This window comes from Neopsephotus bourkii, unplaced genomic scaffold (genome assembly GCF_033783945.1).
Source record: "Neopsephotus bourkii isolate Nb327-2 ecotype Australia unplaced genomic scaffold, CSIRO-AGI_Nbou_v1 NB_838, whole genome shotgun sequence".
Classification (NCBI taxonomy): Eukaryota; Metazoa; Chordata; class Aves; order Psittaciformes; family Psittacidae; genus Neopsephotus; species Neopsephotus bourkii.
Genome location: NW_026901334.1, coordinates 2,478,409 through 2,502,236, shown reverse-complemented (window position 1 = coordinate 2,502,236; position 23,828 = coordinate 2,478,409). Strand labels below are relative to the sequence as shown.

The following is a 23,828-nucleotide window of genomic DNA, read 5'->3' as shown; positions in this document are numbered from 1 at the left end:
TGCATAGTGGGGTTTTGCTTTGTTGCTTGTGATTCCAAATCCACACTCCTCTGCTGTCTGCACAGCTTTCCTTGGAACAAATGGAATTTGGTTTATTTATTTTTAGCTGAAGTACATCTAACTGCATGCAGAAATGCTGGTAGATGTTTATTTTGTATGGTGTGCAGCTAATGGTGTGCCTGCTGATCCACATTCCCTTTGCTCTGTGATGTAGAAGTTCAAAAAGGAGTAGATTATTGCTCACAACTGGTAGGTGTTGGTGTTTGTTCCGAGTGTGCCAACTGCTCAGCATCTGCTCCATCTAGAGAGATGCAGATTGTCTGATGAGTTCACATTGGAGCCACGCAATCATAGACCCACAGACTGGTTTGAGTTGGAAGGGACTGATCCAGTCCCAGCCCCCTGCCACAGGCAGGGACCCCTTCCACTGGAGCAGCTTGCTCCAAGCCCCTGTGTCCAACCTGGCCTTGAGCACTGCCAGGGATGGGGCAGCCACAGCTTCTCTGGGCACCCTGTGCCAGCGCCTCAGCACCCTCACAGGGAAGAGCTTCTGCCTAAGAGCTCAGCTCAGTCTCAGTAAGCCAAGAGCCACCCTTTCCATGAGCATGCACCAGTGGCCAGGCTCAAAGGACAGGCTGGGATTGTACCAGGACAGGGCTGTACGTGCTTGAGCGCTGCCATGGAAGCTGTGCAGCACGCAGGATTCCTGCAGGAACTGGCCCTGTGGCTTAGCAATACGTGCAGAAACGAGGGCTGAAGGCGAGGTGGACGGGGGTCCCCTGTGCTTCTGCCCTGTGCATACAAGTGTTGTGCCAAAGTTAATACTAAAGAAATGGATCTGGCAAGCTTTATCTTTTTCCCTTCCTTCCCTGGATGTTTTCTAGTCCCGTTAATATGCTTGGCTCTTTTGCAAGGCCTCATTTTTTGGCACAGGGTGGGAAGGAGGAGGAAGAAACCCCTGCTAGCCTTACTTGCCAGGCAGGGTTTCCCAAATTTCCAAGAGCAAGGCAGAGCAAGAATAACATTTTCTTTTTTCCCCTTAATGTAGAGACAGTTTTTCATCCATGGTTTTTAATAGCCTTGGCTGCCACTCTTAAACTCACTGTCCTTATTGAGCATGTTTCATGTGTGGAGGCACTAGGAGGGGAGTTTTCAGACAGACCTCTTGCAAAGAAGTTAGTTCTTCATGTTGGAACAATATGCCAGAATGGCTTTGGCACTTTGCATATGCAGGATGCTCCACAGCTTCCAAGAGATGTTGGGGGCTCTTGTTGCAAGCTGGGAGCGATAGGACAAGGGTTGATGGGTTCAAACTTAAACAGGGGAAGTTCAGATTAGATGTAAGGAAGAAGCTCTTCCCTATGAGGGTGATGAGGCTCTGGCACAGGGTGCCCAGAGAAGTGGTGAGTGCTCCATCCCTGGTAGTATTCAAGGTCAGGTTGGACAGAGCCTTGGGTGACGTGGGCTAGGGTGAGGCATCCTTGCCCATGGCAGGGGGTTGGAACTGGGTGATCTTATGGTCCTTTCCAACCCAAACCATTCTAGGATTCTATGGTAGGAAATGGGCACCAGGGACAATTGGACTGGACCCAGGCTCTTAAAAATTAAAGGATATTTCTTTTTTAATCTGTGGTGTGCTCTGTTTCTTCACCAGCCATTTTATCATTTGTGTGATTCTGCCTATGGGCACGTTTCTTTGTTGCTGTATGACTGGGGTTTTTCAGGAACAAATCCCCTTCACTCAATTTCCTAACCCCCAAAGGTGCAACTCCTCCGTTGTGGGTTAGGGTGAAGTGCTGGGTTTAGGATAGGGAGATGCGCTGAGAGGCGTCTTTTTTGCATTGAGGGGTAAATTTACAGCTAGAAGAGAAAATACATTTTGATATTGTGCTATAATAGTTTAAATGCACGCGAGGAGGCACTGGGATGAAACGCGTCTGTTGTGTTGGAGCATTGCTTTTCATGTGTGAATTAACTACTGTAAGGGTGTGGTGTTTGCTCTCACCATGACAGAGGGGTGAAAACATTTTGCATGTTGGTTTTATGCTGAAACTTCTGGTGCAAAACTCAGCTGTATGCTGAGAGGAGCACAGAGCAGGATGCAGTTAACATCTTTTACAAGTGAATGCTGAAGGTAAGGTACTATATGCAAGAAGAAAGCATTTTATTAGCTGGAGTGGCTGTATGTAGGGCAGGCAGGACTTTCCAGTTCCAGAAGAGGCTGTAAAGCTGTAAGTGACTGTGGGGGCAGCTAAAGGGTATAGTTGTGCCATTTGCCTGTCCCTCTTCATTAACTGTACCATTATCTTGCAGTGTTATTTTTGTGAATAATTTTGCCTTTGGTCCTGAGGTGGATCACCAACTGAAGGAGCGATTTGCAAACATGAAGGAAGGTAACAAAGAACTTCAAACCTTTTTCCGTTGCTTTCCTGCTTGCTATGGGAGCTGGTGGTGGCAAGGCCTTAGTTAAAGAAGCCAGGTTGGTGGGTATTGTTCTGTGCCTTGCAGCAAGCATCTGCACCCCATGGGTATTCCTTGGGCTGTTTACTTCCCATTTTAATGTCTGCTCTGACCTCTCTGACTGCTTGGAGGTAGCTCTGTGTGTGAAGGCTCTGCAGAGCTCTGTGGGGTGGGAGGAACTGCTGGTCCCCTCTTACCTGTTACAGGAGCTGACAAAACATGCAGTGGCCAAGACTGCAAAGCCCTTGTCCTGTCACTACAGCCCCTGATGCAGAGCTCCTCTCCAGCATCCTTGTAGCCCACTTCAGACACTGGAAGCTGCTCTGAGGTCTCCACACAGTTTCTCCTCTACAGGCTGAACAGCCCCAATGTTCTCAGCCTGGCTCCATAGGGGAGATGCCCCAGCCCCTGAGCATCCTCATGGCCTCCTTTGCCCTTGCTCCAACAGCTCCATGTCCTTGGGCTGAGGATACCAGCACTGCACACAGTGCTGCAAGTGGGGTCTCATGAGAGCAGAGGGGCAGGATCACCTCCTTTGACCTGCTGCTCACATTCCTTTTGATGCAGCCCAGGGTAGAGGTGGCTTTCTTTATCTAATACAGTATAATATTTCTGTAGCTGCATACTGAATGCAGTTCTTGGGTTATCCTATTTAAAGTTGTCACACTGAGTACTGGGTATTCACTAATCAGTATTAAAATGGGAGCACCATCCCTGGATGTCTTGTGTGTCTCATTGCAGACACTAGTGACCCGGGATGCCCAGTAACCCCACTGTGACCCTTAGACTGCCTGAGATGTCTTTTTATCCTTCCTCTTAACCACTTGGATAAGTAACAATTTTAACTTGGTTATGGCAGAAATAACAAAAATGACTATTTCTGAGAAGAAAACTGTGTGGCATGAACAAAGAAGCTGTGGCTTCCCCTGGTAGCTCTGTTGCAAATTGTAAAACCCCCTAACTTGTCTTCTTTAGTTTTAATGGGTGATCTTTGTTTTGTTTTAGCTGCTGTTTAGTGGTGGCTGGAGAGAAGTGGCAAGGTGGGGCAGGCTTTTTTTACCCAGTGAAGAAACCTCAGTTCTCTTCCCAGAAGGTGCTGGGGTTCTGTGCTCTGGGCTGAATGACCCCAGATAGCTGTGAAATGGAGAGGAGCAGCCTTTTAAATAAGAGGGATTTGGGGACTTGTGTAGAAAAGATCCCAAATAAGAATGAGATCGTGGTGTTCCTGATGGACATTTCCATCGATTGCCACTGAGAGTTAATGGGCTCTTTTTTTGGAGGTGTTTGAAGATGTGTCATTTTGTAGTGCTCCTTGAGGATCCCCTCCCAGCTACCCAGCAGGACGAAGAGATTGACTTCTTGCATGCTATCAGAATGAGCATTAAGGAGTTTTCTTTTGCTGATGATATATAAGTGGTAGTTTGATTAGGACTGCTCTTTCGGGCTCTGTGCTGGGCTAGATTTAGTAAGTAGTTATTTCTAGAAGAATCAGTAGCTGACTTTGCTCTCTTCTTGGTTTTTCTTCTCTTTTCCAGGTGGAAGAATTGTGTCCTCAAAACCTTTTGCACCTCTGAATTTTAGAATTAACAGTCGAAACTTGAGTGGTATGATTGCCCCTTTTGTTGTTACATTGCAGTTATGGTGTATTCATTATCTGAACACGTCTGTAGTGGGGTTGGGTTGTGTTTTAAAGAGTTGTGTAAGTAGAAAAATGCTGTTGTATTATATTAGCACACATACCAAAGTGACATGTATTTAAAATCAACCCCCCACCCAACATCAGAACCAACCACCACTCTTCTGTGGGGTTCCTCCTTTAGATGTAATGACAATGTTTCCCTGGCTGGGCATCTTTTACAGTTGAAGAGGTTGAAATTAAGTGTTGAAATCGGGATTTTCAGGAGTGTGATTAATGTCTTTAACTACAGAGAGCTGCAGTGATGAACTTGCATGTGAGTTCCTTATACAGTAGCTGTCTGAATTTGGACAGGTAAATCCCACCAGTCATGAGTTGTGAGGCTTAGAAGCTGAAATGTTTGTTGAATGCGTTGTCTTCTGTGCTGTAAATCCATCAGACCTAGCCCATAAATGCCCAGCTGCTGTGTCTGGTTTGTTGCCAACAAGAGTTTTCCTTCCCTTCTCAATCAGGTAGACTTGATACGTGCCAACGTTGTCCCTTTGCAAGCATGGGAGCTGCAGTTCAATGAGGTTTGGGGATTACCAACACCCTTTGATGGTGGTTTTTCTTGTGACCTTCTTTCAGCTTTTATTGTTCAATTTTGTCAAGGAAAAGAAGGATCCAAGCTGGGTTTTACACATTTACTGTGTCCGGTGCAAAACATTCCCTAAATTCAAACCCAGCCTTACTCCCCTCCCTATGCAAACATGGCAGGTAACACACTGAGGTGCAAATCTCAAGCTGTGTTTTCTGTGCTTGGCCTGACACTCATGACAAACTGCTTTTCAAGAGCAGTAATTTGAAGCCTGTCATTAAGGCATTTCACTGAAGTAGCCCCATTGTGAGTTATTTTTATGAAGCTTGAGTAACTGTGAATGTCCTGTGCAGCAGACATGCAAACCTGCCCATTTCCTTCCTGTTTGATACTCTTCTCTGTGGCATTTGATTGTTTGGAGCCTCATTAACCGTTGGGTCCTGGCTTGGCAATCCTTTGTAGACATGGGTTTGAAAATAAAACGAGTTTAAAAGGTGGAATGGTAATCCTGGAAACCCTCAAACCTCCAGGGAGCAGAGATCAGCCTGTCAGTTTGCTAACAAGACAAAGAGCGCTTAAGTAAAGCTTCCTACCTCTTGCACAGCACACTAGAACTAGATGAAATACAAGAAGGCACTTCTGAGGTTTCATTTAGGAGACCTGCCTATGTAAATAAGGGGATTTGGCCTCCCAAGCCCTTTTTTCCCTGGCTCATGACCATTTTGCTATCTCTTTCTGCTAGGTGGCGAGGCAAAGGGGGCACTGAATAAAAGCCCTGATTATGATGATCAGTTGAGCCAGTTCTTTATCCTGTTTGAGCTTTCACCCCCCTGTGGAATGTTTCCTAGGATGCTGATGTTTTATCTATCAATGTGTATTACATGTTATTTAATGCTTAACGGGAATGTTGATGTTAAAATTATATAGAGATAGCTAATGAAGATCTGAATGAAAGAGATTGCTTAGCATAAGAGTAGGTAATAGCTTCCACTAACAGGAAACTCTTCCAGGGATTCAGGTAAGAGGTCCTGAAAAGAAATTACCTTTGTATGCTACAAATAATGAGAGGATATTATTGGTATGAATTTTAGGTCTTAATCCCATTCTGTGACCATGCTGTATTTGGGATGTGCCAATATCAAATGAACATGCATGGAATGTGCTAGGCCTGAGACTTGTTCTGGTCTTAGTGGCCTCTTCTAAGTGACACTTTCAGGGAACGTCATCCACTTGGAGCTGTGGATCCACCATCTTCACATGCAGAGAGGTGATTTTAGTCTCCTGTGCCAGCTTTATGCTGCTGCCCTACAAGGGTTTTAAGAATACTTTTATTCAGTGGGGTTTCTTTTGTGCCCAGGTAGGATTTGAGTCTCATGATTTTCCTGTCTATAATTTATAAAATATAGTGGAAAAGAGAAAACTTTAGGAAGCAGGCAACCTTTTTTCTCCATGCCATTTTTGTCCTTAGTTAGTTCCATCTGGAAAAAGAAATAGAAATGTGGAAAGAGCCGGGACAAACCAAAGCAAGTATTAAAATCTGGTTAAAATAGTGGTGGAAGTTGCTGAATCCTAAACCTTGTGGTTTGACTCTTCTGAGTAATTGCTATTTAATTAGAAGTGTGCCTTAACTTCTTCTACAGCCGTGCCACTCACTCAGTGCTCGGTGGTTCTGGAAATGCTTAGGCACATCCCATACCTATTAATTCTAGGGAACAAAACAAATATAGGCAAGCAAACAAATAGAAACCATGTTTGTCCCCAGTCCCAATATAGTACAGTTGCAATTTACACGGGTTGGATCTAATGATGTTCTGTTGCCAGTTCTATCTGATTAAATCCTGTCTGTTAGCACAGATGTCTGGTCGCTGGGTTCCTCGTAAAAGTTGTCTCTGAAACACAAGGAAGTTCTGTCTATTAAATGCTTGCACTAGAACAGAGTTTTACTCTAGAATGGCTGGTGGTCTCTGAAGAAACATGCCTTACTGGTGCATGGCTTAGCTTCAGCTGGGTACAACTGTGTGGCAAATGGAGCGAGCTTTGCTTCCCTAACTTGATTTTCTTCCTGCAGATATTGGCACTATAATGAGAGTTGTGGAGCTATCACCACTGAAAGGGTCTGTGTCATGGACCGGGAAACCAGTTTCTTACTACCTGCATACTATTGACCGAACCATAGTGAGTATAAATACAGGCTAGTGACTCTGGCTGCTTTACCTGCTCTGGAGTCAACATGCCAACTTCAGTTCCTTGTTTCCAGGAATTGTATTCATATTTCCTTGCATATTTACACCTGTAGCACACATCATTGGTAGCCTTTGGCTGCTTCAGTGCAGCATCTTGTGCAAACAGTATAATGATGGACAGTACTGTGGCAGTCTGTTAATTCATTGAAGGTCCATGGATTTACAGGTATAATACCTTCTCGTGCTCCAGAATGCACAACTATGCAGAATCATGGTCTTGTGCTATAGCTTCCACCCTGAGTAAAGACTATCTGGGTCTTTAATTCCTCCTTTTGCTTTGTGGTGTACAGAGCATTTCGTTTGACCATATTCAAGCAGTAAATCCTCATTCTAGTTAAGCTGTCAGTTGCTGTAGAACCAGCCAAAGCTCCATTAACAATACTGATGCATTCACTGGGGTCTGGGGTTTGTTTTTCAGTTAAAGAAAACAGAAACAACTCTATAGAAATGTCAGCTTTTGTGGGGAAATAGTTTATTCCCACAGTGTTTTGCAGTGTTGATAGTAAGCTTTTTTTCTACGTTTGCTGTAGTTTAATAATGTTAAAGAATAATTGTTAAAAGAATAACCTAAAGAGCAGATGAATATTTTAGTGGAGCCTAAGAGCGACATAGCTCCATTGACAATCACTTTCTGCTGAGTGCAGATACATGATACAAAGCTTTAAAACAAGAACAGGCAGCGGTGAAGATGAGGCTTGGATTATGTCCCACCAACGTGTCTGTGTCATTTAAAAGAATGAATGTCAATGGCTTCTTGCTGTAGCTTATCTGAAGAAAACCAGTTAGAATTTCTGCAGTTCTGCATTTGTTTTATGCTGATATGTTGTATTCATCTCTCGTGACTTTGAAAATGACTCTTATCTTTCTGTTTCCAGCTTGAAAACTATTTTTCTAGTCTCAAAAATCCAAAACTCAGGGTAAGTTTCAGTCATTTTTCTTCGGTAGAAAACTCAAAATAAGCCACTATGGGGAATTTGGTCACTTGTTAAAGATGTACAGAATTGATAGCAAATCAGATTTTCTTGATAAGCAAGCAGCATGGGCATGGAGCTAATTGAAGTGGAGCATCACATGCCATCAAGCACTAATTGAATCGTGTTCAAGAGCTTTCTAATAGAGAATTAATGGGGCAGCCACAGGTTTTCTTACCTTGCAGTGGAGGTCTATAAAGGGCAGTTTGTGCATTAAAGAACTGAAGTTAAAGAAAGAAATGATAGTTTCAATCTGTCCCAGTGTTCAGCTGCATGAAAATGAAGCTGAAGAGTGCTCCGAGATGTTACTTTTGGGGCACACTGAGACATGGAATATGTGGTCAGTTGCTGCAGTCTCTGCTGTTAAGTGTGGAATTAAAATGGCAGAGGATTTTTGAGGCTGGGCTGGGCTGTATTAATCTGAACTAAGCGATGGGGCCAGTATTCCCAGTTAGAGAATTAAGTGAAGCCACTTCATTTAAAACTTGAGGTGAACGTTTGTCTTCCAACTGACTTGCTCAGGAATTGTTGAAAACAGGTTAATGGGAGCTTTGGGATGGGGTTTGTTCAGGGTGCTGAATTCAGATTTGGAGGGAAAAAAGACTTCTGGGGTGGCATCCCTGTACTTTGGAACTTCCCTGCTTTTAATGGTGAAGAAATGGTGCCATTTCTACCTCTTCAGCAGAAGAGGTGATGGAATTGCCACGCAAATGAAACCTCCCCTGCAAGGTAGGAAAAGGCTTTAAATGAGTCTTTGAAATATCCTGCACCTACTGAAAACCGAAAATTAAGCTGAAAAGTTGCTGCTTTGGTTTTTTTTAGTTTCCTCTACAGACGTGGCTAAAGTTGAATTAGATGATGTTTAATGGCTTTGCCATTTCAAGTCATGCGAGGCTTTTAAAGTGATGTAGCAACACATGGGATGTTGGGGATGTAGGGAAAGCTATTGAAATGTTTAATAATTTAAAACCCCAAACCAACCAAACACCATCACCACCCCCTCTAGAGCAGACCCAAACCCTGTAAACACCAGTGTGTGATCTGGGGGATGGGATTGGGAGGAGAAGAATAAAGGAGGAGGTTTGGGCTTAATCTCTTCTGCCCTGTAGCTGCATGTTTGAAACCCATTATGGAGGGTAATGCAGTACAAAGGGGTGACTTGCTCTTATCTTCCCTTTCCCACTGAGTGTTGCCTGAGGCAGGGGAAATTTTTTCCCTTGCTGGTAAGAAAAGTTTGGGGTGTTTTTAATCGGGCATGGTGTGCCAAGAGCACTTACACCTGGCTTTTGGGGGAGGCTAAGCTGGGAAACACAGTGGTGTGTGTTAAAAAGCGAGAAACACAGGAGCAAATGGTTATTCTTTTAATACTTTATTTGAAAACGTCTTTCCAGGAGGAACAAGAGGCAGCTAGACGTCGACAGCAAAGAGAAAACAAGAGCAACACAACTACTCCAACGAAGGTTCAAGAAAATAAGGTGGACATCCTTCATTTTCATAGAGGAGAATGTGTTTTCTCTTTAGCTGTGCATGAATTCATAACCGGTGTCAGGAAAAACCTGATTCTGTGGGAAGCGTGTTATCTGAATGGGTAAACTGGTATAGCTGTTGCTGTGGACACAAATATGATGGAGTGACTTAATAAAAGCTGTACTTGGGTATTGTGCCACTAATTCTGGAGAAAAGGTATTGCAAGATGAATAGAACAGTTGGTGTCCACCCGCTTACCATCAGCACCAGCTTGCAGAGCTCTCCCTGAGTCATACCCATTGAATGGAGTTCAAAGTGTGCTGAGTCTCTCCTGCAAAGACTCATTTCCTTTCTCATTCAGTTGCATAATACTGTTAGAAATGCAGTGACTGTTCATGCACAAAAATATATTGAGATTTTAATGAAATTCACTTGAAGAATATAATCAATAATCAGCTTTTCTTAGACAGCAGTTACAGATTTCCTTTTCTGTTATGCGTAAGTCCAGAAGAGAATGAATGCAACTCCTTGGGTGTTAGGGACAGCTCTTATCCCATCCAAGTCTACTTCACTGGCCAGTTATTTAACTACAGTGCATCAGTTTCCTCTCATAAAATGATTAAAGTTATTAATGCTTGCTTAAAAGGAGTGCTGCACATGTAGGTAGAAATGCCTAAAGAGCTTTTGGCTTCCACATGGCTTTTAGGATTCTGGTGCTGAAGAAGAAAAGGCTGCAGCAAATTCTGTTAAAAAGCCATCTCCCTCTAAAGCCCGGAAGAAAAAGCTGAGTAAAAAAGGAAGGAAAATGGCAGGCAGGAAACGGGGACGTCCCAAGAAAATGAACACTGCAAACACAGAGCGCAAGACCAAGAAGAGCCAAACTGCACTAGAACTTCTGCACGCTCAAACTGTTTCACAGACATCTTCATCCTCTCCTCAGGGTGAGTTCAAAGTTGGCAGTGGAAGAAGCCTCCCCCTGCCACATGAGCCTAGAGAGGCATCTGAGGCTCTGAATGTATGCTTGAAGGTTATTCTTCCTTTATTGCTAGGTGTAGTTTGATTTTGTGTCATAACTTCTCTCTTGCCACCAAAGCAAAGCTCCCTGTGGGATGATGGTATGCTTCTGTGAGAAGATGGTGATTGAATCTGTCTGTAGGTACTTGGCCAAAAGCTGTTGCTGAACTGTGGCCGATAGCTTGTCTCTGCTGCTGATGTTCTAAGGATAGATTGTAGATGTCCTTCTAAGCAATCTGCTGCAGTGTGGTGATCTAGCTAAGTTACTGGATCTCCTGTTGTAAATGATGGGCTCTCCAGTGCTAAAGTGCCAGAAACACTTGGCTTTCGTAATCTGAAAGGTTATCTTTGTTTCTCTCTCCAGATGCATACAAGTCACCTCATAGTCCATATTACCAACTACCTCCTAAAGTGCAACGGCATTCATCTAACCAGCTACTGGTGACACCTACCCCACCTGCACTACAGAAGCTGCTAGGTAAGACTGCAGTGTTGCCACTTGTTTGGCATGGGAGCCTCTACTGTGAGGTTTGTGAACTTGCATGTGTGATTTCTAAACATGAACATCAAAGGGCTACTAATAGACAGCCACTGTGGAAAGCTGTATATTGAACAGGAGAGAGGGTTAGCTTCTTCCCCTTGTTGGCATCACCACAAGGCCTCTTCTCGTGCTTGCTGCTGAAGCTGATGTCTTGGTCTGCATTTGCTTTTTGGCATCGTTTCAGCTCATATTTGGCACAAAAGGAAATAAGCTTGGGTTTAGCAGGAATTAAAAATAACTTTAAATGGAAGTGTCTAGTCAGAAGTAACTATTTTAAATGAAACCATTCTCTTATTCTTAAATCTTGGGGAACATCATGCCATTTTCTGTGCATAACTTAGAGCACAGTATATGAGATAGTGCCTGAGTTTGAGGTCACAAAGGTGGTGTGATTGGAAAATACATTCCATGTGCAGGAGTTGATTTAAGGAAAAACTTGAAGAGTGTTTTTTAGGTGGTGTATGTTCCCCCCCAGTTCTGGGTGTTAAGCATTAGCCAGTCTGGGATCACTTGGGAAACTGTTGTAGTCTTCCTGTCTATGTAGAGACCAAGGACATCAGTGATGTGCTGAACTTCTCCTCTCTTGCTGTGCTGTCTTACAGTTATGACCGAGTTCTTACTAGAGAAAAAAAGTGATTTGGGGGAACATTTTATGTTGGGGTGTGTGTGGAAGCAGGGAGATGGAAACCTGTCTGGAGTAAACCTTGCTGCAAAGGTCTCTCTACTCATTACTTGTTTTGGCTGCCTGTGATGGCATCAGCTTGGACTTAACCATGTGGTTGGCTTTATGATGACAGGAGCTGTAGTGGTGAGGGCTGGGGAGAAGGGAGGTTCCTTGTGTAATAGGAGACTGGAATAGGAGGACAGTGATAAGCAAATGCTCCTTGGAGAGTAGAGCGAATGTGGGTGTAGAGCTTGTCTTCTGTGTGTATGGAAGTAGGACTAGAGCAAGCCCTGTCCTTGTGAAGCTGGGAGAATGAGCCCTCTGAGCTGGGGGCTGGTTTTGGCTTTTACAGCTCATTTCTTTTAATGCACTGTAAGTAGAAATAATGAAAGATGCTCATATTCTCTTTCATCATGCGATTACCATTAGCAACCATCGTCTTCCTCTGGTTTCTGAATGTATTGTCATGACTTCTGTTGGGATACCTATTAGAAGGAGCTAATGGATCCCAGAGTTCAGCTGGCATCAGAGGATGGGTTTTCAGCATGCTCTAAATTGATCTTTAATGGCTTGGTCTTACTTACAGTCCAGATAAAAAGCAAGAGAGGGCAAAGGGGGGAGAGGTGTCAAGGGAGCAAACAGGGGTGTAAATAGTAGTGTTACGCTTACTCTCACTTACAACATGTAACCTCCTTATTTGTTTTGCAGACTCTTTTAAGATCCAATACATGCAGTTCATGGCATATATGAAAACTCCTCAGTATAAAGCAAGTCTGCAACAGTTACTGGAGCAGGAAAAGGTCAGTCTCATTTTTAACATTTCTAAACAAAATTGCCAGACTACCAGATGCCTTGGATGGGCGTGGAAAATGCTGGGGATTGGAATTGTGTGCAAGTATCACCAGTTACAAAGACTCTACCAGAGTAATGCTTAGGCTGAACCTGGGGAGTTTATTGTTAACTCACTCTTTGTGTGCTTAAATTTCCCATCCACAAAGTGGGAAAGATGCACCTCCCCTCTTCCCTCTGGTGCCCCTCCATCTAATAAGACTTAGTTCAGTGTTTTTAACTCTGATTTTGACATGAAGCATGTGTTCCTATGCAGGAAGCTGGTATCTTGAACCCTGTCCTTTTCTCCCACTTGGGATTGGCAGCTGCTTTTCTTCTCTATATGTCTCAGGGGAGCAAGAGGTGGTGGTCACCCCCCAGCAGTATGTGCTGCCTGAACTCATCCTTACCCTCCACTTTGAGGGGCTTTCCTGCATCCTGCACCCTGCTAGTCAGACTGCTCTTAGATAATTAAATTGGTCTTAATCTAGCCAAAGATTGCTGCAACTTTGATGAGGACTGTCTTGGAAAATACATGGGTACCGATTCCTTGGAGCTGAATTTTCTGCTTTTTGACATCTATTGTTTTCCCACTGTAGGAAAGCCTAAACGAGTTAACTGCAGCATCAGGATGGCTCATTAAACTTGTAATAAATTGAATTATGGGATTAAAAAAGCCCCAAACTGTCATCACTGACTTAAGAGATTTAGTGAAGCATCCCTAGTATTGAGAATCTTAATGTGTTAAGATTGCACTGGTGGGCAAGGTGTAAATTTACCAAGTCGTGGGCTGAAGTACATGGAAAGGCAAAGAAACTCGTGCAGCTGTGGTGTGTTTGTCTCTGCTATGGAGCCATCTCCCCAGCAGAGGGAGAAGATTTCCAGCTAAACCCCTTTGCTTCTTGTGTTGCTTTACCTCAGTTCTGGATAATTTAATTGCTTTATAAATTAGCCCTGATGAGAGAGACTCTGCTGCTCCTTCTGTGAAGGAGCCTTCCCCCATAGAACTCAACAATAACCTTTCACTCCTGTCCGATTCCAGCTTCTGGTAGTCCCCATGGAAGCTTTCCTTTGCTCTGTGACCTTTGTGAAGGTGTCAGCATAAAGCCATAGCCTTGTTTGATGGAGTTTTCCATAAGGGGAGCTCTTTCTTCCCCAAATGACAGAGGCTAATTTGTGCCACCCTCATCGTTACTGACGGTTGATGCTGATGCAGACTTTTTCTATGGTGGTTTCCATTTGTTTTCACTCTGTAACAGCACTTTGAATTTTCAACCTTTTCCTTAAGCAGTGTAGTTTTCTGGTTCTTTGTTACTGGTTGGGAAAGTCAGCATGAAGTTAACTGATCTCCTTGCCTAGAAACATAGAAACAGCATGAGAAATGATAGTGTGCAAGTACTGTGCCATATAAACGGAAAGTGTAAATTGAGTGTGGAAAAGTTAATCATTTCACTTTGAGAGTTGTTGCATACTTGAAAACATTAAAATTGAGGAATTAAGCATGAGAATTATGGCAAGTTAAACTTCACAAAGACAGGAGCAGAACTTTGCTGGATGCGATGCTCTTGTGTAGCCTGTTTAATGACTCTCTATTACATGAAGGTTTTTCAAGTACAAGAAAAATGTTTCTGTAATATGGTTTTAAAATACACAAGATGAATGCTTCGTTCCTGGCAGTGTTCAAGGCCAGGTTGGACACAGGGGCTTGGAGCAAGCTGCTCCAGTGGAAGGGGTCCCTGCCCGTGGCAGGGGTTGGAGCTGGAGGAGCTTTAAGGCCGCTTCCAACCCGAAGCAGTCAGTGGTTTGAAGATGCTGTGAGATGCTAGTTCACCAGATTACCCTTAGGTGGAGCTGTCAGCTCCTGCTGTGAAGGCTGAATGAAATAACTGCTGTTGAAAGCCTAAAGGCTTTTTTCAGCATCACTTATGGCAGGCTGTTTACCATTGCAGTGATTCAGCTGCTTTCCCAAGTCCTTGGTGTGAGAGGCAACACGAGCTGTATGCCAGGCCCTGTGTTTCCTCACACAGGTGGAGCTTACCAGCACTGATGCTCCCCTGCTTGAAAGATCCAGGTGCTTTTTGCCCTGGTCCTCCACGTTTTCTGGAGCGATGGCTCAGTTTCTGCACAATTCCCATTTGGCCTCAGCAGCTAAAGTTGGAGAAAAGCGTCAGTCTCCAAAGCTTGCTGCTTTTGCTGCACTGACCTTTCATGTGGGAATGGGATAAATGAGGCTCTTCAGCAAAGTCCTGTCCTAGCCCTTTGCTGCTCACACAGTGCATGACCATGAAATGAGTAAGGAAGTAGTCAAGGAATGTTATAGGCAGGAAATGTTCTGTGAGTGGAAGGGCCACGTGGCCCATTGTAGTAATTCTGGCATTGGAGATACAAGTGGTTTGGCTTATTGATGTCTTTCTTCCTATCTTCCCCCCCAGTGTTTTAATTTACTGTGTGTCTTCCATGAGCATTGTGTAGGATAGGCTCACAGACACCTGAGGCAGAGCTAGATTAGTTCATACAATTCTCCTCTGAGCTGAGCTTCACTTCCAGCTTGCCACAGAAACTGGGTGTAATGGTTTTATTAAGAGGGACCATGCTGCAGCTGGTGTTAAAAGTGTATTTTCTCACTCTTCTCTCTTGCAGGAAAAGAATGCTCAGTTGCTGGGGACAGCACAGCAGTTATTCACCCACTGCCAGGCACAGAAAGAGGAAATCAAACGTCTTTTTCAGCAGAAACTTGATGAGGTAGCCCTGATCTGGTGGGAGTGGATGGTTGTTACTCATCTGCATACAAACGTGTTTGGTAAAAATAAGGCCAGAGTAGTTCCAGGTCTTCAGCCCCTGTTTGCAGCAGATCATGCTAAAGAATGTGGAATCTGTACCAGTCTTTGGTTGTGTTTTGTCTTCATTGTTGAAATCGTTGTGTCCAGGGGCAGGGGGTGACGGACCAGGAGCACTGTGGTAGTTTAGTGAAGGATGTATTCCCTGCTGGTGGAAGGAACAAACTGTGTGTTGCCAGTGCAAGTTCAGAAGAACAGAAGAGAATGTGATGGCTCTCCACAAAAGCAGTGTTCTTTTGGCTGGCAAGAAGCTAAAGGCCAGTTTTCAATTTGAGTTACTGGAGCAGCAGCTCCAAGCGAGTTACTTTTGTCCTTCCTTGTTATCTCCTAGCAATGACAGAGTGCCTTGGAGAATGCTGGGGGAGTTCCTGTAAGCCACATAAGTTCTGCAGATCTCCTCAGTGTCACTTCTGAATGTCACAGTCATCTGGAATTAGGATGTCAAGACCTTATTGAGTGATCTCTTTCTCTTTCTCACTCTTCATTTTGTAGCTGGGAGTTAAAGCTCTAACATACAATGACCTGATTCAGGCTCAGAAGGAGATCTCTGCTCACAATCAGCAACTGAAAGAACAGACGAAACAGCTGGAGAAGGATAACAGTGAACTCAGGAACCAGAGCTTACAGTTGGTGTGTACAGTGCTTGTGTCTGAGTAGCAGGGTGGGTGATGGTGCCATTTATTTAAGGAGGACAGTTCAGGAGCCCAGTGCTGTCTCTGTCTTCAGGGGATCTTTACAATTGATAAATCATCCAGTTGCCATAGCATAGCATAGTAAGAGGGAGGAATGATGGGGGAAAGAATGTAGGTGGTCCTTCTTTGATTTCCCTCTGACCAAATGCTGAGATGACAGTTGACTCTGGCCTCAGCTGTGTCCTGTAAACAGCTTTGCCCTTGTGTGTGTTCTTGCAACTGAATCTGGATCTCTCTGGCCAAGAGGTTTGTCCCGTGCTTGTTTTAACTCTTTATTGTTCATCTTGGCAACTCAAACTGTTAAGGTAGGTGTGGGGGAAATGTGGATGTGGAAGTGATTAGGGAGGGTGGGCAATAACACTGCTTTTAGAAAGAACCAGGTTGCATCTTGCCATGTTATGTGGGGACCACAGGTGGTGCCTGGCTTAAGCTGAGAGGAGTTTTCAGTGGGTTAAGAAGCTTCTTGCTTACATCCAGTTGGAAGGTGCCTGGCTTTCAGCTTGCACCTTGAGTGGTGTGGGGAGAGCTGTCTTTTGATCTGTTTATCCTGTGTCATTGCAGCTTAAGGCACGGTGTGAAGAGCTGAAGCTGGATTGGTCAACATTGTCACTGGAGAACTTGCTGAAAGAGAAGCAGGCGTTGAAGAATCAGATTTCTGAGAAGCAGAAGCACTGTTTGGAATTGCAGGTAGAGAGCAAGAAACAAATCTAGAGCCACCAATGTGGGGTAGCTCTTGAGCAATGGGCCAGTTAAGGGTATGTGACTAAATACGATGTTAAAGGAGAAGGTAAGTGGTTTCCTCCCACCCCAGATTAATCTTTCTATTAGAGTATTTTAGTCAACTTGAAAAAGAGGTGGATAACGTTTAAGGGAAGTAGATGCTATGACCTCATTCCTTGGTAATGCTGTGGAAGAAAGAATCATGGTTTATCATGAAGTACAATTTTAAAGCATGTCTTGCTTGTTTGCATGTGTGCTCTGATGTCTTGGTTCAGGAATCACTCCACAGAGTGTCACTTCCCATAGTGAAAAGAAATTACTCTCCTGTCTAAGAACTTTTGCTGTGAGGTACTTTGACATGGAGTGACTGTTTGCTTCAATAACTGGCAATATTGAGTTACTTCATACTGTCTATATAGTTGGAGATATTTTATGTTTGTTTTTAAGATCTGAAAGGTGTTTTCTGAGAAGCTCTGAGCCCTTACCTGTGCCTTTTGGTCACAAGCTCAGAGCAGCATCTTGAAGCTTGTTTCTCCAATTTGGGTCTGTTGTTTCCAGAAATGGGGCTGTTTTTCCTGAGAAACATATGGAGACAAAGCTCCATTATGTGCTAGAATTGCTAAGTGTGGTCTTTAATCATTGTCTTCCTCTTCATTTAAAGATCAGCATTGTGGAACTTGAGAAGAGTCAAAGACAGCAAGAGCTTATGCAGCTGAAATCATACACACCATCTGACGAATCCCTGTCAGTACAGCTACACAATAAAACCCATTTGAGCCGTGATCCTGAGGCTGATCATGGCAGGTTCCAACTGGAGCTGGAATGCTCCAAGTTTCCTATGCCCCACATCAATGGCATGAGCCCTGAACTGTCCATGAACGGCCATGCTACTCCCTATGAAATTCACAACGCCTTTAGCAGGCCCTCTTCCAAGCAGAACACCCCTCAGTACACAACCTCTCACCTGGACCAAGAAATAGTTCCGTGTACCCCAAACCACAGCAGCAGACAGAAGGCAGACAAGATGACAAGCTTGTCCTTACCTGACTATACCAGGTTTTCCCCAGCTAAAATCGCACTAAGGAGACACTTGAATCAAGACCATGGAGTCAATGGAAAAGCAACAGCTAATGAGATACAGAGGTGAGAGTGATCACTTCGTAGGTTGGGAAAGGAGGGGTAATTGCTTGTTTTAATTACAGTGGATTATTGGGATTGTGGAAAAATATGTTTAAAAGTGAAGATTAATGAGGTATTTAAAGTTTTGTTTCCAGAAACGCAGCTGATAGGGGAAATAAGGTGGTACTGACAGTGCCTGGAGTTTGGTACAGGAATTCCTTACAGAAGAGAAGTCATTCACTTCTGTAGTCTTAATGATCCTATGTCTGTGTTCCAGAGCTGACCATGTCAAAGAGAATGGCCTTACATACCCAAGCCCTGGTATTTCAAATGGCATAAAGCTGAGTCCACAGGAAACTCGGCCCTCTTCCCCAGCGGCCTTACCAGTTGCAGGCGAGAAGGTAAGTGAGCTGCTTGTGCTCCGGTTCAGAGATGTTACACCTGGTAGAACAAGGAGGAAGTTGGCCAAATTAGGGAATGCAGGCGCCCTCCTTTCTGTGCTCTGCTTGGCATGGGAAATAACACAATACAGTAGGTGTGATACAGCAGAAAATTGCTGGCTGGAGGAAGAGAATACTGTGCTCATGAAAGACATGCTTACTTCTGAGCTACTGGTTTGTAGACCTACTGCACCAGTAATGCAGTAGGACTTCTTTCTGATCTGGTGTGTCTCTGCTTGAGCTTGAAAAGTAGTTTCTTTCATAGTTACAAAACTAGAAATGACAGAAATTCGTCCATGGAATTGCTCCAGCCATGGATCATACTGGTGCTTATTTCAGAGCAAGCAGGTCCTCTCTAATAGGAGGAACCATGGAGATATTTTTGGCTACTACATTTTCTGTGTACAGAGGGCCTCAAGATATGAATTCTGCTTTTCACAGAGCTCTAACAACAACACTAGGAAATGAGCTTGCCTGAGGCATCTTTTTCCTTATGTTTGGGGCCAGCAGTAGCTTGAATTTACATACTTCTGTGCTGTTGGATATTGGTAACAAAGCTGCTCCATGCATGCCCTGTGTTTGCTATATAGTCACTGCTATGCATCCTGTAATTCTTTAAAAGGGGGAGGGGATATAAATGAGCAGGTTTCAGGTAGTTTGGAAAGTCTTTTAGTAACAGCATGTGGTTAAGAATGTTCCTTTTTCTTTTGCATTTATAGGTTTTGAGAGAGAGAACCTCTGTGAGTAATGGAGAAACTATCACCAGCTTACCTATCAGTATTCCTCTCAGCACAGTGCAGCCCAATAAACTCCCTGTTAGTATCCCTCTGGCCAGCGTAGTCCTACCTAGCCGTGTTGAGAAGGTGGTGAGTAAGGGATTGTCAACACTTTCCATCCCTAACTAAAATCACAGTGGGGAGTAAGGGGGTGCTGTGCACCAGAATCCCTAGCGGGCTGTTAATCTTGACTGTGATGCTCTGGGGGAGGCTGCTGTTGGGATGCATCCTCTTGGCTCTTGGTCATTCTGTAGGTTTTTCCTCTCATGTGACTGGGGTGGTGGTGTTTGCCAGGAAGGAAAGTGCAGTACTTGCCACAAGTGATCCTGGTCTTAAATGTCCAGCTGGGTGGAAGAGGCACAGAATCTGAGAGTCTGTGGCAGTGAAAGCAGAGAATCACACATGTCAGTTTGTTCTTAACCCCTGCCTTCTTGCATGGCCCTGGGAGACAAATTCTTCTGCCTCAGTTTGGTCATCTTAAAGCTGTCTATAACAGGATGAACTCGAATAGCGCCTTGAGGCTGCAATACCTGATGTGTGAGTGACAGCTCTGGAGCAGCAGAGCAGACAGAGAACTTCTGGGGCATCTCTTTTCGAAATCCTGCTAAGTCTGTACCACTCAGTGGCAGAGGAGTTTAAAAAAGCCTGGTCCAGTTTCTTCCAGATGTTTGTCACTGAAGTGGTACAGCAGAGAACCGAGAAGCATTTGCTCCATGATCTTTTTCCAGCTGAAGACTTGTAGTTGTAGCAGAACTAGAGTCTGCCCAGCTGTGAGCAGAATTTGTGTGTCCTCAGAGACAGTGTTAGCTCTGGGTGGTGTCTTTCACTTCAACACATAGTTTATTCAGGCAGCCATATCCCAGTTCTTTTGCCTGCTTTAGGCAAACACTGCTTGTGTACCAGAGAACACAGCCTGATGCATTCCACATTCACTTTGGGGTTGTTTTGGGGAACTTCATGTGCACTGGCTTGGAGATGTGGTACAACCGTTTGTTTCCTTTGTGGCTGCCTGTGAAGCAGTGAACTCTGATTGCAGTGCTGTCCTGAGTCTAAACTTCCTGGGATGATGAGCCTGCGCTCCCTCTATCTGCATGGTATCTGCTGCATGCTAGATACTGTTGCAGTATAATAATCCCAGTATTTATTTTTGTCCTGTAATATGCTGACTGATGCTTTTGTCAAAATAAGCAAAATCTGGGACATTTAGGAAGTAGAAGCACTTGGTCGATCTACTACTGCATGTGAATTTGGTTTAAACTGTTGACTTTTGAGTATACTTCTTGTACTAAAACGCCTGTTTCTCTCCCCAGAGAAGCACACCTAGCCCAGTTCACCAGAGTAGAGACTCATCGACACTTGAAAAGCAGATTGGTGCTAGTTCTCATAATGGCGTAAGCAATGCTGCTGGAAACAAGCCACTGGCTTTGGCTACCTCAGGTAACAGCCTTACCTACACGCAGGTGCCCTGTCTGTGGGGACAGCACCCCCGAGCATCTCTTGTCAGGTCACTCCATGCTAGAGAAATGTGGGTTTTGTAACCAGACTTAGATGCATTCTGGCATGAAGGATTGGTCTGACGTGCCTTTAACTGAACTGCAGCTTCTTGCAGCGTACATTAATAATTGCTTTTTGCTAATTCTTCTATGTGGGTTAAGAGATTCCTACCTTTAGGATGTGGCAGAGCAGTGAAGTGTTAATGTAGCTCTGCTGTGAGCTGATGATCGGGCTTTAGAAGTTTCATTTTACAGAGTGAGGTTTTAATATCAAAATTAATTTTGTGATGCAGGTCACACTGGTGCCTCGTGAGCAGCTGGAAAGGCACAAGGATCTGGGTAGGAAGAGAGGTTGAATGGGAGAGGATAGAGGTACCTTGAGTGCAGACACTGCTTCTGAACTTGCTCATCTGATGAAATTGTGGCCTTTAGTTATTCAGGATATGGCAATGTTGTGGACCAGGGAAAGTAGGCTCTAGCATCCAGAAGTTATTGTACAGCTGATCCCTCATCAGAAAGTGCATGTGTTCCTGATGTTTACCACCTCAAGGGGCTTGTGTTGTTTCTAGCATCTGTTTTGCAAAGGAGGGCTTGGCTGCAGTTTTCTATAGAACCAATGAAGTATTTAAAAACCCATTTGTTATAAACCAACACTGTGTTTCCTTCTCCCCCTTCCATTTAGACAGCCCAGAGACAGGCCTTAGTAGAGCACTGAACCCATTTATGATACACCACACAAATACTTCATTCCCTTTCCAACCTTCCTCTTGTGGCATTCTGCTGCTGCAGTGTCTCAGAAGATCCCCTGTCACTTCCTAAGCCACAGCCTTTTGTTTAACTTAGGGAAGGAAGTGAGCTGTATGGATGACCAAGTCCCTTCTTTTTGGGGAAGGGAACAGACTGAATTTGGCCAACTATTTCCTTGACAATAGGAAGGAGTTGAGAGTAGAGAAGCCCTGATTTCAAGAGGTGTAATAGTTCAGCTTACACTTGAATTCCCTTTTAAAAAAGAGGTAGAGCGTAGGCTAACTTTACATATCACATGAATTTTCCAAAAGAGTAGAGCAAATCATTAATCCCTAACTGAAGCCACCAGCCCACAGAGCCACGTTCTCAACTGCGCTGTGTAAAAAGCAGCCTTGAGTTTCCTGTGTCTGCTGATCTCCTGGAGGTAGAGCTGAAACCACTCCCAGTCATCCCAGAAATCTAGCACTGTGAACTGTCGCTCAGCAGAAGCAATGATGTATACTTTCCCTTCCAACAGGTTTTTCTTACTCTTCTGGCTCCGTGGCAGTCAATGGAAATCTTACAAACAGCCCAGCCCATCTTAACCATAGTGTTGATCAGGCAGCTCTGGACGACTCTGGGAGTCTGTTTAACTCAGTAGGGTCTCGGAGTTCCACTCCACAACATCCTTTGCTAATGATGCAGTCAAGGAACTCTGGGCAAAACTCCCCTGCTCACCAGCACTCAACAAGCCCCAGGTTAAATGGCACATCCCAGAGCCTGGTAGGGGTATTGCAATATGCAGATGCTCAGAAGATGTTTGCCGAAGGAACAAAGGGGGATCTTCAGTCTGATGCAGCGTTTTCAGATCCTGAGAACGAGGCCAAGAGAAGAATCATCTTTACAATCTCTCCTAATACAGGACATGTAAAACAATCCCCTTCCAACAAGCACAGTCCTCTGCCCACGAGCGCTCGGCTGGACTGTGGCCAAGCACACGCGCAGGATGGGAAGAAGCGAGGCCGGCGGAAGAGATCCTCCACTGGGAATCTCAGCGGGAACTCCGGGGTCTCCCCTAAACGCAAATCCTTACCTACTGTGTCTGGACTCTTTACGCAACCGTCGGGGTCACCGCTCAATATCAACTCCATGGTAAGGGCAGAAAGGAAGAGCTCTAGCAAGAGAGAAGGGCTTGGGAAGGCTCTTGGAATTGGAAGTTCAGCTGTTCTTTGGTGTACTCCCAGGCTGTTATAGTAGCAAGACCTGGTGTGAAGAGCCTGTGTGAAAATGGCCCTTCTGAGAGGCCAGGGAATTGCTGAAAGGTTGGGGAGCTATTTCTATACAGGGAGAACATCTTCAAGGAGTTCTTTGCTGACAGAGCAGTGAAAGTTAAAAGCAGTAATCTTCCCTTAGGACACAGACCTTGTTTCTGCAGTGAAGTTGGTTTTTTAGGCTCTAGGTTAAATATTTTGAAAATAGTTTAAACTAAGAGTGACTAAATAGCTTACGAGTGCCAGAAGCATATGGCATTCTTGCATAATTAAGCCAGCTATACGAGTTGTGTTCATCTGGTCCTGCAGTGGTAGCTTGAGAAGAAATGTGGTTACCCCGTGTTTTCATTTCTGTGTTAAAACACAAAAAGCCAAGAATGGAAATTAGCTGGTTTTCTGCTATATTTAAGCTTCCATCCCAGGTTTAGTGCAGGATGGTGAACAGCAGCAGTGCTAAACAAGCAGCTGTTGCTGCATCCTAAAGCTGAGCAAGTTAAGCCTGGTTTTAATACCCCTAGTAAGATGCTTTGCTTTTAAAGGGATGCTCTCATCTGTAACTGCTTTCTTTCCTTCTTGCCCAGGTCAATAACATTAACCAGCCTTTAGAAATAACAGCCATTTCCTCTCCTGAAAACTCCCTGAAGAACTCTCCTGTTCCTTACCAGGACAATGACCAGCCCCCGGTACTGAAAAAGGAAAAGCCCCTGCTTCAGACCAATGGCGTTCATTACTCCCCTCTAACATCAGATGAAGAGCAGGGATCTGAAGATGAGCACAACAGCAGCAGGTGAATACCCAGGGAAGGGTTTCAGGACGAGATTTCTCTGGGAGCTGATTATGGTGCTCCAGATGGAGAGGTGTGCTAAGCCACCTTTGTTCCCCTTGCTTGGAGGCTGATTCCATTATGCCAAGCCTCTTATGTGGCTGAAAGTGTGAATAGGGAAGGTATTCAGGAAGTAGTGCTTGAATATGGGAGCTGTTGCTGTGTTTGCAAGGCTGTCAGCTTGGCCTCGGAAAGAATTAGAGTAGAAATGCATTTTTACTACACTGCTTTGTGGCAGTACTGAGGCTGTGTGTGTCATCTTTAACTATGGGTCTGTCTCCTGCTTACTCACAGTTTCAGCTTGATTCCAAACTCTTTACTTCCTGCCCCAAACTGCTGGTTGATACATTGCTCTGCAAATTGATTGTTCATCACCCTTTGCCTGCCTGTGGGGTGCAATTTTTTCCTTGTTTAAGGTACTGGGAAAGTAACCACTGTTGTAGAAACAAGAGCAACAGCCTGCTTTTGTTGTGAAAGAAAAGCAGCAGTGAAGTGCTCCGAACGTGGACTAATCTTGGCAAAGAGCAATA

General features: G+C 44.4%; 1 protein-coding gene across 6 annotated transcripts in view; it reads left to right on the top strand.

Moving 5' to 3' along the window:
• DOT1L (DOT1 like histone lysine methyltransferase) overlaps positions 1-23,828 on the top strand; it is a 68,403-nt gene that overhangs the window by 37,320 nt on the left and 7,255 nt on the right. For 4 of the 6 annotated variants that reach the window (XM_061355996.1, XM_061356001.1, XM_061355998.1 and 1 more), the window contains 17 exons: positions 2,314-2,393; positions 3,996-4,064; positions 6,742-6,848; positions 7,792-7,833; positions 9,279-9,362; positions 10,061-10,295; positions 10,733-10,846; positions 12,282-12,373; positions 15,042-15,143; positions 15,731-15,868; positions 16,492-16,617; positions 17,312-17,793; positions 18,047-18,170; positions 18,929-19,075; positions 20,296-20,422; positions 21,743-22,356; positions 23,057-23,262. In XM_061355996.1, the coding sequence (XP_061211980.1) occupies positions 2,314-2,393; positions 3,996-4,064; positions 6,742-6,848; positions 7,792-7,833; positions 9,279-9,362; positions 10,061-10,295; positions 10,733-10,846; positions 12,282-12,373; positions 15,042-15,143; positions 15,731-15,868; positions 16,492-16,617; positions 17,312-17,793; positions 18,047-18,170; positions 18,929-19,075; positions 20,296-20,422; positions 21,743-22,356; positions 23,057-23,262 (2,889 nt within the window). The remainder of the gene's footprint in view (positions 1-2,313; positions 2,394-3,995; positions 4,065-6,741; positions 6,849-7,791; positions 7,834-9,278; positions 9,363-10,060; positions 10,296-10,732; positions 10,847-12,281; positions 12,374-15,041; positions 15,144-15,730; positions 15,869-16,491; positions 16,618-17,311; positions 17,794-18,046; positions 18,171-18,928; positions 19,076-20,295; positions 20,423-21,742; positions 22,357-23,056; positions 23,263-23,828) is intronic. The other 2 variants (XM_061355999.1, XM_061356000.1) reach the window with 2 other exon arrangements.